We start from the raw sequence: 15,455 nt of genomic DNA, 5'->3' as shown, positions 1-15,455 counted from the left end.
CTTGATCAAGAGTAACCTTACATAGGTTCAACATATTCACAAAAACTGATTATTGCTTGACGACTTATGTCATATTTGTCTAATCATGAACCTGATCAAATCCTATTGACTACTGACTGATGCATTTTATTTTATCGAAATGATGTAATCTAAAAATACATAAGTGGAAAATACTCCTTATATTAGCTAAATGTATAAGATTAATCAAATGATTCTAACTGGAAGAATTTCCACTTCTGACTGTTTATATTTGAGCTGATAGATTTCATTATCAGTTGCTTATGGCGTATAGAGCTCTAGCTTCATCTTTTTGAATGCATCCTGCAAGATTAACCTGGTTAATTTTCAAACAATGTTCTTTTAATTATCAAAACTGAAATGATTCACAATCAACTTATTTCAAGATTTAACATATAAATTAATAACGCTCAGTTATTTTTTCACACTACGAGAAACCAAGTATCATTAATACAGGAGGGTTTGTGGAGATTGTAGAATCTTTATGGTTTAAATCATGAACCGATCTTTGTTAGACCACCACTGAAAACCTGGAAGCACAGGGCTTCTGTTTCACCATAGTATGGGACTCTAATGGTGCACATTCATTTTTGACTGTAATAATATATTTCCATATAAGAAAAGTATCCTTTCACCAATACATTTCAGTCTTAATATTCAATCTGCTATGTCTCAACTTCAATTCCTAAAGATAAAACCAAAAAGCCAAATGGATTTTTTCAGGCAAGGAAAGTGATCCAGTGGATTGTTTTATTTCTGAGATTCCTAGTCTGTATAATAATTCAAATACTTCTAACCATCACACTATCTTATATTTCTATGAAATACAGTGCTTTTAGTTTAAAATTCTCACAAACCTGATTATCTAGTTCCTCATTTGGACTTACTTTCTCAAAAATATTTTTAGGATGATAAAATGTCTCCAATTCGGAAAGAGCCGCATAATTTATCAAAGAATCTTGCTCATCCTGAGAAACCTATATATGTGTAGGTTGTGTGGATTAATAAATTCTCTCTATGTGTATTCACCCATTTTATACCTAGTCAATAGAATCTTTACGTAACCATGATTTTAAATAACAGATACCACATCCAAAAACCCTAATATAAATCTACTGGATAATTTCATTAATGATGCTGGTGAAGAGACCAAGGAAACGCAGAGTTTGGCAATGCTACTATTCGAAATCACTTCTTACACAATGGTAACAAGAAACAATAAAACCAGAAGTCTGGAACGATGTGATTGTGAAATGTGTGCTAATTGGTGATTCCTTTCTACTTTATTCGGAGACTAATTCGAATCCTTAATATAATACGTTCAGTCTGCAGCGGCAAATATCTAGTTCCATATGTTTTAAGTTGCACTACTGCAGGAATTATCAGTTAGTACACGAATCCAACTACTCCTAACTATCGTATGGATGGGTATGATTATTTAAATTCAAGATAAATGTACCGTAAAGCATGGAATCTAAGCTATCTAGTTAACATAAGCAATGCGCAAGACAGAGTACCAGAATGTGGTTCGGAGCCGATGCTTGGCCGAATGACTTCATCTAGATGTGAGCCAAGTAAAACTAATGACGCTAGTGTAAATGTCGAAGATTCACAAAGCTACTTATTTTGAGGGTTTACTGACCATCACATTGGGAATATTGAAATAATAGATTCAATATCAAATCTAAAGCTGCTAAATTCCAACACTGCGATCAAGACTACAGGAGTTTTTACCATGTGTATTACTGAGTGTGAACTACAGACTCAATGTAGTTATGAGATAAATATTAGAGGTTATGTTTACGACTGACTAATCACTGGGTTGGAATCTCTGTTATATGTATCATTCCTTCTTCATACAAGTCTAATTCCGTCAATCGAGTCCGCCAAGGAGTATCAGTTCCCTGAAGACTGCAGGTACACCTTGATGACGAGCGCAAGATAGTGTAGTGACCTACTTTTATGACGAGAACGCGATTGGTGTAATGGAAACAACTATTATTACAACCAATTGTACCAGTGGTTGTTTTACTGTACTTGTTTGTTTAACTGTACCAAACGCACTTTTCCTTCCTTTGTCCATTTTGCTTGAGTGAACACGCTTACGCTCAACTGTTTTGCCTGTAATCTCTCGCACGTCTCGGTGTTCTTTCAATACCATGAGATTGCTAACAAATATATCTTATTTGGACTATTAACAATCTTCTGATTTTCGGCCTACCGAGGGATCCAAGTCGATATCTGGAACATAATCTTATTGTAGTGTTGATCATAGTTAGTCGCGACTCGACGCCATCTACAATCCACCGAAATAAAGATGATCAAAAACAATTATAACAAGGACGATTTCTCTACCCGGGCCGCTCTTGTGTCGCAATTAGTTACACGATAATTCCGGTTACTCATCACAAAACCATAGCATCCCTCGAAAGAACGGGACAGAGTACGGCCAAACGTTCAATGTTTTCGATAGTATTATTATGTGGAAAACGTTCAAAACTCCATGTTACGTGACACATTAGGGTTTGTTAATGCCTGTGAATTTATATCTAAATGCTTTTTGAAAAAATCCTGTTGTCGTCTATTGAGGTTGTAGTATCAGTTTATATGTTAAGCCCATATACTTTATTCTAGCTACTGGCCAAGCCAATTCGCCTATCCATTATGAGTCATATTTTGATCTAGTTAATTATTCGCTTATTAACCTTGACTACCTTTTTATATGGGCGCATGTGTATGCATACTTCGTATCTCATTCATCATATGTCTGTCATTCATTTTTGTCTGATTATAAATAGTGAGTAATGCTTGCTCATAACGAGTTGGCTTCCTCGCCATCTCCAATACGCATTATCTTTCGCTTCGCTCTCGAGTTGGCTTACCAGCCATCTCCAATGCGCATCATTTTTGCTTCATTCCGCCCTCATCTATTTGCTTCATCACTCTGATTCCCTGACCAGACCAATGAGTGTAGAAATTATATGTATTCTAAATGCATTCTCGTATTTGACTTATTTAACTCCGTTATTCACTAACGCGGATAAAGTCATTTATTACATACGAGGATAGACAGTACGTACGATCAAAAAGGAATCAGATTTACGGCGCTACAAGGTCATTAATCTTACATGCCTGCACGATTTACCTCAACTTTTGGACAAATGAACGATCCTGATTGATATCATCTAAGTTATTGATCTACAAAAAAATGATTGAAATAAGTTCTTACAACTCACTTCGTATTAGGCGTTCTATTATCGCTGTCCCCTAGACAGGTTTAGATTAAGTAAAATATATGAAATCGGATGGGAAATTTATTTACATGACTCATTCATTGTCCTTATGGAGGCAAATAAATCCTCAAAATCAATAGCTCTGTAGGTCTTCAACATTTGATGCTGACTGCATTGGTTTTGATGGACTCATCTAACTGAAGGTTCTTGATCATGCATCCGAACCAGATCACGAGTGGATACGCAGTTCTTCATATCTACAGCAGCCAGCCAGTTTAGATTCATCACTTCTCGATATATCGATAGCTCATCAAATATGTCTTCAAACCTCTACGCTTCTGACTTTTGATTTGACTGGGTTGGCAAATTTCGATTATAACAGGTGTTATTGATTAAGGCGTCGTCAAACTCCGAATACTTGTGGTACCTTTATTCGTTTCTTCATTATTCCTAACGGAGTTAGTACTCCGCTATTCAACCTTCAGTAAGATGCTTGAAATGAAACACATTTAGTGGTAAATAAATCCTTGAAATAAATAAATTTGTTAACGTACGATGCCTATGCGACTTTATTAATTTTAGTGAACACTAATAGCTGAAGGTGCTTAGCTAGGCATCACTGACGGACCACGAAACAAATGAATGCAAAGTAGTTTGTCTACTCTAGATAACTAACATAGAAGTTCGATGATGATGACATAAAGTCAAACACATGTGTATCAGAGGATTGAGTGATCAATAGACAAGGGCCTCGTAAGCGAGGGAGTTCCAAGAACAGCTGTAGCCTAATATGGTTCACATTAGATTACTGGTCTTATTCGAAGGCTTAGTTACATGCATGGCGAGTTTGGTAACGTAAACGAGAGAGACACTAAGAAGGACACGGGATCAAAATGTTTATAAGGACAGGCTTCACTAAACACTGCTAGATGTATTGTCGCGATAAAAGCTAAACTTCTCTGTCTATACACTTTTCTAAGATATTTTATCTTTTTAAAAACTGTACTTTTTGAATCAAGAAGTGATGAGGAAAGATGAGTGCAGTTTTCATAATCCCACAAACGTCTTATCACATCTTTATAAACTTGATCTATGATGGGCTTCAATGAATTTATTTTTTTGTCCATTCAATGGTTTTAGCATATTTTTATTGAACATAAATAGTATTACAGCCCTGTGTATTCTTACATCTGGGTTACTTCATCGCCGAATGTCCACCCTAGCCAACCCTAACACGGGGCCAGGTCATTTATGATTCTCCCTATAACTAGGCCATTTCCTGTACTATAACAGATCCAGTGGGAACTGGACTCTGGATTGTACCAAGTGGATTGCCATATTGACGATGACGTTAGCATGACAACTCCCGCCCTCAGGATTTCAAAGTTGGATCTTTCCTTCAAAAGTTGGTCATTTTCAGGAATTTATCCCAGTCTTCATGGTAACTCTTCTATATCAGGGTGCTCAGTACTTCTTGTATTTCGATAACTTATTAGACTCTCAACACTATAAATCAGGGAGATTTTATGACTGTGCACTAAAGTACCAGGTTTTGACTATTAAACTGACTACATCACTATCATATCTAGTAGCTGATATTTGTATCTATGGTTAGTTGTTCAAGTAACATGTTCAGCAATACCCACTGTCTGCCATATCGAGATGACGCTAGCTAAAATGCACTAGTTCAGTAAATGAATTATGAGATGGTACTGAAACACTAAAATGCCTACTGAGGCATATATCCGCTTTTGTTTGGTCTGTTCATAGTTTCATTTCACCATATGCAACATATAAAAAGGGTGTTTTCTCCTCAGTATTATGAGTTTTAGTTGTGATGGGAACAGATTTCCTTTGCTTCTGTTATTTTCCTTTTACACCGATTTAGGTTGATGTAATGATACTTGGTTAATCATCCCATTACTTACAATTACTTTGTGATGTGTTTTGCTAGCCCAAATGTGTTTGGAACAGCGGAGTCGACAGTTAGTAGCCTCAGCCCGAAGTTTGGGTTGGTTGTTGATGCAGCAGTAGTGTCCACTAACAGACAATACAATCTATGGCGTTTTCTGTTTGTAGAGCACATGTAGTGATTTTCTGAGTTCTCCGGAATCTTGTAACTCACTCCAGGGTTAGAAAACTCCTCTGATATGGGGGGAACTTAATGATCATTATATGTTGAATATTGCAGCATCCCAGGTGTTTTTTTATTTGCCACTGTTTTCATGTAGCATATGGACACTTTTGTCCGCAGCATCGTTGAGCAGCCATGAGATCAAAGTGCTTTTGATTCGTCCGGGTCTATTGCTGGCTTCCTAACAGTCCAATATCCTCATGACTGTTGAGGACCGGCTGGTAATATGTTGTTGAAATCAGAAGGGTATTTCTCCATTCCTGTTTGATTTGAATAGGAACTTGGTGCTAACAGTCCTGCGCAACATGTGTCTTTCGATACAAGCCATGCAGTTTGGTGGATATCGTGCCAAGTCCGACTGTACTTCTATGGACGTCGCCGATACAACAGAACTAGATGACCCTGTTTTCTATATCTTGCAGAATGAAAGCAAGAAAGAAGATGAACGTTGGGGTTAATAAGAAAAATCACCAAAAACAGATAAATGTGATATCACTATGTTGGCCACGCAGAAGAAGGAGAACATTTTGTACACGGTGTGTTCGGATGTGCTCGCGACTCTCCACTCCGTACTTCCAGCCACTAGTATCCGTTGAAAATACTCACCATATGATCGTTGGAGAACAACAATGCAAATACTTTTCCGGTGGAGGTATTTACTATTACATGTTTAGCCGTTTTTGAGTATGGCTTACACTCATACGTCTCAAATCGAAAACACCAACTAATTACGTATAAACGCTGCAAATTTACTGAGCAAAATGATTGAGTTGCGCAAAGTAAGTAATACTAATAATACTCATCAGATGAAAAAATCTAAAACATAGACATCTCAAACTGCGGACCAGGTTCAGGCAATACTCCGCAGGTCTTTGTTTCGCAATGACGTAAAAGCCAAAATGAAAGGTGGGAAACCCTGTATCTACTATTTAACATGGCTACACATCAAGTGTGTACGCTCAAGAGTTTAGCAATCTTGACGAACCTGTATAGTTCTCGGTGAGGTTGTCTAACAACTCAAGATGTCTAGTTGAAGCCATCTGCAGGAGGTTTACCCCCAAGACCGGAAACAAGGAACGTATGTTGGATGGATTATCTCTCTCTATTCTTCTCGGATGCACTCGATCTTCCCTGATTCAACTTCTCTAGACCCCCGTATGATGGAGGTGATGAATCTTTTGGAGCAATGAAACTTTAAGTACAACTTTCAGTATCTTCAAAAGTTATGGATTCTTTTATACGCGACGAGTTACGTGTCTGCTTTTTATTGATAAACTTCTTTTCACACCAACAACACAGTTTCAAAGAGAACCACTTCTATATAACCAACGTTCTGAGTGCGGCAGATCTATGAACAACCTTCCTCGATCCCAGAGAGAATATAGATGTCAACTCCCTAAAAGCTTTCGATAGGCACCATCATACGCGTCTCATCAATTAGCTCTAGCTTATAGGTATCAGGTCATTAATAATAGACTGGTTTAGCTGATATATTAACAATCAGCCTTTTGAGGCCAGAAAATTCTGCATTTTCTCTGATTGCTGAATGTCCGATCCCGGCCCCACAGTGTTCGTCGCTAACACCTCTTCTTTTTTTAATTAATATAAATAGTCGTTCTCATCAAGTATCGTCTGAGTTATTACTTTCCACTAACATTAAAAAGGAGTTTTCCACCATGAGGATAAGCTACAACTTCGAGAGTATCTCACTTGACTTCAATTTGAGTAAATACCGACGAACCTACTGTCAACACTTCAAAGTTTGCAGCAGTTTATCTGAGACATGTTGCGAACTACACATAAAACTGAGATTATTACCCTTCAGAGATATTCCAAGATGAAGAAGAGCTAGGAATTCTGGTACCCTATGATACAAAATTCTTGCACAATATATGACAAATGACGTCAGAACCTCCTTTGGTAACATTGAAGCGCACTTTTGTTCAGTTCGACAGTAGGTTTTTCCACTTAATCCGTAACAACCATATTCGATCTCACTTAGAGTATGAAAACATGGTGTTACTTCTTCTCCTGCAACACTGCTATGATGCACCAGAACGTAGACAGAGGCAAGCCATGAGATCACTTCCAGGACTCAGATTCAAACCTTTATAATAGCACCTCAAACCGCTTGATCTTTACTCACTAGAGTAAAGGCGTCTCATAAGTGACCTAGTAACGACTTACAGCGCCATTAAACATTAATGGGCATCCTCTAAAATGCTTATTCAAGCTCAGTCCGAACATAATTCTTCCCGATAATACCGAAAAATTAGAGGACAACACCAAAATCTGGATTGCATCCATGCCATCTACTCTTTACAAGTAGTCAAATTCTGGAAATCACTGCCGACTGAGCTATTCCAAGCGGCTACACTGGTGATCTTTAGGAAGAAACTCGACATATTCTTAAAAACGAAGGTCGATAACTCATTGTAATCTGCCAATATTTTTTCTCTCTTATCGTCAAATATACCTGAGTTGCTACCTTGGGGCATCGATGATCCACTGCTACTAGATACGGAAGCCCTTTGAGCGAAACCTATACCGTGCAGAACCATTTGGACCTAATGGTGCCACAAGTATTCGGAGTTTGACGACGCCTTAATCAATAACACCTGTTATAATCGAAATTTGCCAACCCAGTCAAATCAAAAGTCAGAAGCGTAGAGGTTTGAAGACATATTTGATGAGCTATCGATATATCGAGAAGTGATGAATCTAAACTGGCTGGCTGCTGTAGATATGAAGAACTGCGTATCCACTCGTGATCTGGTTCGGATGCATGATCAAGAACCTTCAGTTAGATGAGTCCATCAAAACCAATGCAGTCAGCATCAAATGTTGAAGACTTACAGAGCTATAGCTCATTCCCTCCCCTCTTGTGGGGTGGTGGTGACTATAAGACGTGGCCGGCCAGAAGTTTAAACCCAACGAGTTTGTCGTTGGTAAACACTCTTCTGGTAGCTTGCTATTTTCAGCATTGTCTGGTCGTATTTCCCTACTATAAGGGACCATGTGGTACAATATACTAATGAAAAACAGGTACAATTAAAATTTCGGTCAATCGTAAACTGTTGGTTTTTCTTCCTTTCGAGCTATCCTGGAAGAGAAAAGATACGTAGGTGCATGTCTAATCACACTCATACTTACGTAAAGATACAAAGCGGATGAATAAAAGAAAATAAACTTATATACATCCGTTTCGTAAACATACAATAGCGTAAAACCGAATTCCGCAGAATGAATGTTTTTGAAAAACAATGAAAATATGCACATATAAGTGAGCATATTGACAATGAAAAAAAAATTCGGTTTTTCGACACAATAGTACAATATGAATAGAGACGAAACAATGTGTTATACGGTGTCATACGTGCAGTGATCGTTTGGGTGTTCTGGAAACCTTAAGCGTTGTTTTGAATCGGATGTCAGATGTGGCCAAATTGTCTTCGTGATTGTTGAATGTCGAATGAGGTATCGTAAATGTAGCACCCGCATCTTTCAATGTGCAGAAGATAAATCAACATGAGTAAGGTTTCCGTCAAATACGCGGCTTTGAGACGATCGATACTGATGCGATCGTTAGTGCCGTTCTTATCGATGACAGGGTACTTAGGTTTGCACTGAACGGCTTTGATTAGTCCTCCGTATGCTGTGTCTAGAGTTCATCGAAGTGAGTCGCCACGTACAAAGACTTGTGTACTATATCATAAGGAAGGTTGAACTGAAACTTCCGTTGGCTGTGGCCGGGTGGAAACAGGTTTGATTGAACGCATTGAGTTTGTAAGCCTGCTCGTGTGGGAGTTTAGATCCATATTCTTTGAAGAATATGAAGGACGCACGAATTCACACAGAAGTCCGTGTGTCTTCCCATAAACGAGTTGAGATGTAGTGTACCCAATGTCAGCTTTCACTGCATTGCGAATACCAAGTAAGACGGGTAGAAGAGAGTCGGTTTACTGTGAGACATTTGCAGCTGAGAGTGAAACTTTTAACTGTCAATGAAATCGTTCTACCAACTAGCTTGCTTGTGGATGGTAGGCGGTCTTTCGGAGTCGTGTGATTCTTAATAGTGTATTTAGGCAACGGAAAAATCCAGGTCCGAACTGGCGTCCGCGGTCTATAATGACAGCTGAAGGGCAGCCGAAGTTTGCTACCTACCGTTCGACGAAAGTGCGGACCACTGTCTTAGCAGTAATGCCCTTAATAGGTACTGCTTCTGGACATCGAGTGAAACGGTCTACGCAATTTAAGAGATGAGAACATCCAATCGAACCTTGTAAAGGTCTTACTAAATCCAGATAAACATGGTCGAACTGAGCATCGGGAGTTCTGAATGAGCTCAGGGGACATTTGTTGTGTCTAGTCACCTTAGATTTCTGACAGCTTACACAGGAGCGTGTCCACTCCCTACCTCTTTACTCATACCAGGTCAGCTAAATCGTTCTGCCATGAACTTGATGGATACACGAACACCTGAATGAGAGAGCTTGTTCAATGTATTGAAGACGTTGGGTCGATAATGTTTCGGAACTATTGAACTATCCTCACCTGTAGATGTGTCGCATAATAAGGTTCCTTTGCCTGCCCCCATCTATTTATTACGCAGTTTAAGGGCAAGAAGATAACTCATGCTGAAGATTAGTGTCTTCTTTTCGAAGCTGAGTGAGTTTAAGAAGGTCGATTCCCAAGAAACTGTTCATCGAAGTTATACGAGACAAGCCGACTGGAACTACACTGTTTGCTCCAGAAATGTGTCGCATATCGGATATAGACTGAGAAATGTAGCTCAGTTGTTGAGACTCACGAGATGAGTACTTGTCTGAAAATGGGCTGAAAGGGAAGAGGCCTGTGATCGGTGAAAAAAGTGAATTATCAGCCTTCCACGGAGTGTTGGAAGTGCCATACAGTACAATATTTGGCTAGGAGTTCCCCACCGGAAGTGCTACACCTCGATTCTATGTTTAGCGACTGTCTTGAGAAGAATGCCAAAAGTTGTCAAGCGTGGTTAACCCATTGTTGTAAGACTCCTCCGATTGCTGAGTCGTATGTGTCTACTGAGATACTAATGGGTGCTTCGGTGTACTGGTGTGCGAACATGGTTGCTTTTGTGATAAGTTCCTTATCGCTCATCGATAAATTTGTTTCCAATCCGAAAAGCTTATTCCGTTACGCAGCTTCTCTTTGACAAGCCAAAACTGGAGTTTCCCAACTGCTGAGTATTAATGGTCCGATCAATAACGACAGGGATACAGCTAACTTTTTGGCTGAACGATACCCTCGAACATTTCAACCGACCACATCAACTACACTAATGAAAGCTTCACCTGCAACTGCACAGGACTTTCCAAAGTGAACCTGAGCGCTAACCTGGTGTTCCGTAAACTGTAGCACCTAAGACACTTCTCGTGGTCCGGATATGGTTCATTCTGCTATACTGAGGGAAGCAGCTTCAGTCCTGGCAACATCGCATAGCCTTATATTCTAACACTCACTAAGTCGAGACAAGTTACCAGAAAATTGAAAGTTGGCTGACATCACACCAATTTTCAAAGGAGGTCGGCGCAACGAACCCTCAAGCTACCGACCGGTAGCCCTTCTCTCTTTACCCTGATATGAGATAGTATACACGACTACTTAAACTTCTCACCTAAACAGCATGGTTTCAGGAAGCGTCACTCTTGTATAACCAACCTGCTGACTGCGATGGACAGATGGACAAGCATCATTGATCGTAAGGGGAAGGATGACATCATTTACCCTGATTTTTCAAAAGCTGTTGATATTGTCTACCATACATGTCTTATCAATAAGCTTAAATGATTGAGTATCAAACTACCTCTAATTGACTGGCTCACTTCATATCTAAAAAATCCACATTTTGAGGTCAGAGTTAACTCCACTTTCTCTCAGGCTATGGAATGTCCTGGTGGAGTCCCCCAGGACTCAATACTAGGACCTCTTCTCTTCATGATTTATATAAACGATCTTCCACAACAAATATCGTCTGAGTTAATGCTTTTTGCTGATGATGTGAAACTTTGGAGAGAGATGTGCAACCAAGAGGATATACTGGCACTTCAGAAGGATCTGACTCGACTTCAAAGTTGGGCAGATGACAAAAGATTTACCTTCAACACTTCAAAGTGCAAAGTAGTCCATCTGCGACATGTTGCAGACTACAGTTACAACTTAGGAAACTTCTCTCTAGAAATTTCCCAAGTCGAAAAAGATTTAGGAGTGTTTGTACTCGACGACTTGAAGTCGTATGCTAACTGTGACAAAAACGCCTTTCGAGCAGACCTTGCACTGGTAATATGAAAGCTCATTTTTGGTCAGCTTAACGGTAAAACCTTCCACATAATCTTCAACAGTTTCATTCGTCCCAATTTAATGTACTAGAACGTAGTATTTCCTCCTTCACTCCAAAAGGATAAGAACACTCTGGAACATATCCAAGGGCTGATCACGAAATCCGTTCGAAGACTCAAATTCAAACCTTATGAAGAGCGCCTCCAATCACTTAACCGTTACCCGTTAGAGTATAGGCGTCTTAGAGGTGACTTTCTGATGGCTTGCAGTATATCTAGGTTCCTGCCTGGAGATATTGGTGATCCACTGCTACTAGACACGGAAGCGCGTTAGGCGAAAGCTCCTTCTATTCCTTCCACAACCATTCGAGCCATTTAATCAATAGTTGGACGTTAGACGCCACTTTCCCTTTTAGGGACCATGTGCAAGGGGGGATACCCATGGGCTGTTTTATAGCCGGATGGGTTCTCAGTCTGTCATGTGATCATATTCTTTTGTAGCCAACCTCAGCTTTTCGGGAGCTGGTAGGCGCGTTTTCGTCAATACAAACTATTTGAACTCATCCTCTCCATCCTTGTGACTGAATGAATAAGTAGTTTAGTTTCGATAGCTAGGGATAGATAAACGTGAGAATATCAAGTCTTTATATTCAAAACTACCTTCAGTAGAGCAGTCTAAGATTTTATAGAACTCTCAAAACTCTTCTTCAGGCCAACAAAGTCTGAAGTTTGAGCAAAACGTGGCGGCTACACAAAAATGGGTTCTGAGGAGCTTATTGCACTTGGTTTAAAAGATGAAGATGCGAAACTCCTAATGCAGTTATTGGAGTGTGGTTGCAGAATGAAAACAATACTAGCCTTCGCTAGCTCAAAACTGCTTAGGCCACTGACTTCTTCGGAAATCAAGATACTTCGTAATCAAGTTTTTCCTGGTTTGATTGATTGCATGAAATTATTCATATTAAGGTTCCAAGGAACTTTCGGACGTACTGGATGAGATACGTAAAGATTCCATTGTATTCGTGGAGCAGTGTGACTGTGAGATTACTCAAGTCTCTTTGTCACACTACGAGCAGATCGAGTTATATAAGCGGTTCCCAGAAGTTCTTAGTTTCAGTGTCACCTACAACGTTAGTCTCGTTGGGTGAGCGTAAAGTATTCTCTCCAACTTCTTAGGCTTACCATTTTCCAGATAGCTGTGACAGATGGTCTTCTGCGTACAAGACCCATAATGTTTTCATTACATTCCACAGAACAAACAGAAAATTTGTGCATTTTGCTAAAGCATTTCCGTGAAATTTTTAAGGATGTTAGTTCAACTCTGACAGTAGCTGTAGATTGCCCAGTTTCTAGACCAGAGTTAGTGCAAGAATCCTTTCCAACCGCAAGGATTGTTTTGAGTTCATCATACATTAGGAAGGTCTTCAAAAGAAAGGTATTATACATTCTACTTCTTTAACGTAAAGGTAGTTCAAAAATCCCATTGCAAACAATATTTTTGCTGAATTGGCGTCTACCTTATGTCCAAACAAGTAAATAGAAACTTTATCTAATTTTTTCAGATTCAAATTTAATCTACAAAAGATGAAGAAATTGGATTCTAAGGTTTATGATTACGTCACTCAACATTGGATCCCTATAAAAGAAATGTGGGTGCCAGCGTTCTTACAAGATGTTGTTACATTAGGTACGAAAGTTAATGGTGTAGTAAAATGTGTTCATCCACATATACGAGAAGCACTTAAGGAACATGACTCTCTGGAAGATTGCTTGATAGCTTTACATAAGGAGGCTAAAAGGAGCTGTAACTTCTTACAAAATGAGGGGTCTTTTCGCCTTCTCAAACATAAAAGGTTCAATGTAGACGAAAAGTTACATGAATTTCTCAATCAACTCACAGATTACGCTTCTGATAAAACGTACAACGACATCGTACGCGAAAGTGACATCACCATTGAGCAAGTTGAAGACGATTTCATATTTTGTTCAGATGATGGGAATTCTTACAGAGTGGATAGAAATAATGGTGTGTGTACTTGTTCGCTAAATTCAGTTGAGCTGCTACCGTGCAGACATCTCATAAAAGTCCACTTTTCTATCGGTTTGCATACAGGTAAGTTGGTTTGTATAAAGTTTATTACGCATCAAGGTACACCTTGTAGATACCCGCGGTGGTCTAGATCTCATAATCTTCAACCACTATCGACTGCTTTGAAGAGGGATAAACAAGTTGACGTCAACAGTGCTATGGCGATGGTCATTGGAAAATTAAAAATGATACAAGACCAGTGTTCACCGACTGTCGTTTTCAAAACCGTCAATAGAATAAATGCCATTATCGAAGAATCGGCCATCGAAAATTTATGTATATCTTCCACTTCATCAGATCTCTTTTAAAGTAAATACTATCTATTTATAACATTTGGACGGCTCTTGAATCAGTCATCTAACCGAGTAATATCTTTTTTGTTGTATAAATAATAACTGCCTTCAAACTCACTAGTTTACGATCGACTATGTATTCAATAAACATCTAATCCATAAAATGTACAGCACTGAAGATAAAAATTTTGTTCAACTGATACATCACATGGGATAACAATCTACTCGAAACGAGTCTTTCTTCCATACAAAGGAAAAAGTAATAATTCGAACAGTTCGACAACCAGGTAGCAACTTTGTGTTTATCTTATTATTATTGCCATTATTATCATTATTATTCGTTTCTCTACATCCATAATATAAAATGTCACAAAACTGGACTTAAAATAATGCACGTTTACTGTATGTAACTGCATCTTCTGTTTTAGAAATAAGTGTAATAAATCGCGTCAGTGTGTCGCGTCTCAAACGGCCACAATCCACGATATCTAAATAAACGTGCATGGTACGTAAATACCACATGCGCTTTTTCCTCAATATGAACAGAAATACCTTATAATCTTATACGACATCCGACGTATTCAAATGACGTCATGAATTACTAAATGCTTTAACCGGGTTGGTGAACAAGGCGAGTCCACCTAGGGGAGTTGGAGAACCCTGATTCCAAACCAATGGTGCACATGGGCTCCAGTATCCTGAGGGAACAAATGGCGTACGAATCAATCGTTGATCACCGGCTACCATGGGACTGCATCTCCTCACGATGCTCCACTGCCTTGTGGATCAGATCTTTCGGTCAAAGGCTCTGGCTGTGGTCCCCTAAGAAAACAACCTTCTTCAGTTCGGGCACCTGGGCAGTATCACAGCCCTCACACAAATCGAATGAGATTTGTATGGCGCATATGTATCTGGTGTTTCATTGTACCAATACTTATGTGTTTAAATAAAAAAATGCTCATTTCTCACACTCGACATCCACATATAATATTAAAAACATCTTAAAAATGTCCTATGAAAAAGAAATATCCGAATTCGGTCTCAATTACAACCATTCTCCAACCGAACATAAGCTTCCAAAATTACTGTACAATAGCTCGAACTACAACGTTCTTCCTACATGTAATACTAAAGACCTTGCGAGATGAATGTTCATCTGTGTTGTTGTGTCTGCCTCTGTGAAAGGGTGCGCACACGCACAGACGTACAGCCAGGTAGATAGACAGACATCTGACGTTTGAATGTTTATTGGAGACGATGTTTGCTATGATGATGAGTGGTCTGATGTGTTGTGTGGTAGGGCATTTCGATGTCTGAGTGTGGTTGATGAGTCAGTTTGTGAAGGGATTTGGTGAGGGTGTTGTGATGTGTTGT

The 15,455-nt window shown here is 39.2% G+C and overlaps 1 protein-coding gene across 2 annotated transcripts; it reads left to right on the top strand.

Moving 5' to 3' along the window:
- Positions 1-12,448: 12,448 nt before the first annotated feature.
- Smp_035540.1 (hypothetical protein) lies at positions 12,449-14,251 on the top strand (the record flags this gene model as incomplete). 2 transcript variants are annotated; one of them, XM_018793304.1, is made up of 6 exons in its annotated part: positions 12,449-12,631; positions 12,666-12,843; positions 12,876-13,134; positions 13,170-13,231; positions 13,262-13,812; positions 13,849-14,251. In XM_018793304.1, exons 1-6 carry the CDS (start codon positions 12,457-12,459, stop codon positions 14,094-14,096), a joined length of 1,473 nt encoding a protein of 490 aa, XP_018647831.1. In that variant the 5' UTR covers positions 12,449-12,456. The 2 variants fall into 2 exon arrangements, with proteins under 2 accessions (XP_018647831.1, XP_018647830.1); XM_018793305.1 differs by having other exon boundaries at positions 12,449-12,843; positions 13,849-14,096.
- Between the last annotated feature and the right edge of the window lie 1,204 nt (positions 14,252-15,455).

The sequence above is a fragment of the Schistosoma mansoni genome, chromosome 1 (assembly GCF_000237925.1).
Source record: "Schistosoma mansoni strain Puerto Rico chromosome 1, complete genome".
Taxonomy (NCBI): domain Eukaryota; kingdom Metazoa; phylum Platyhelminthes; class Trematoda; order Strigeidida; family Schistosomatidae; genus Schistosoma; species Schistosoma mansoni.
The sequence above is the reverse complement of the archived record's forward strand: the minus strand, read 5'-3'. Positions and strand labels throughout refer to the sequence as shown.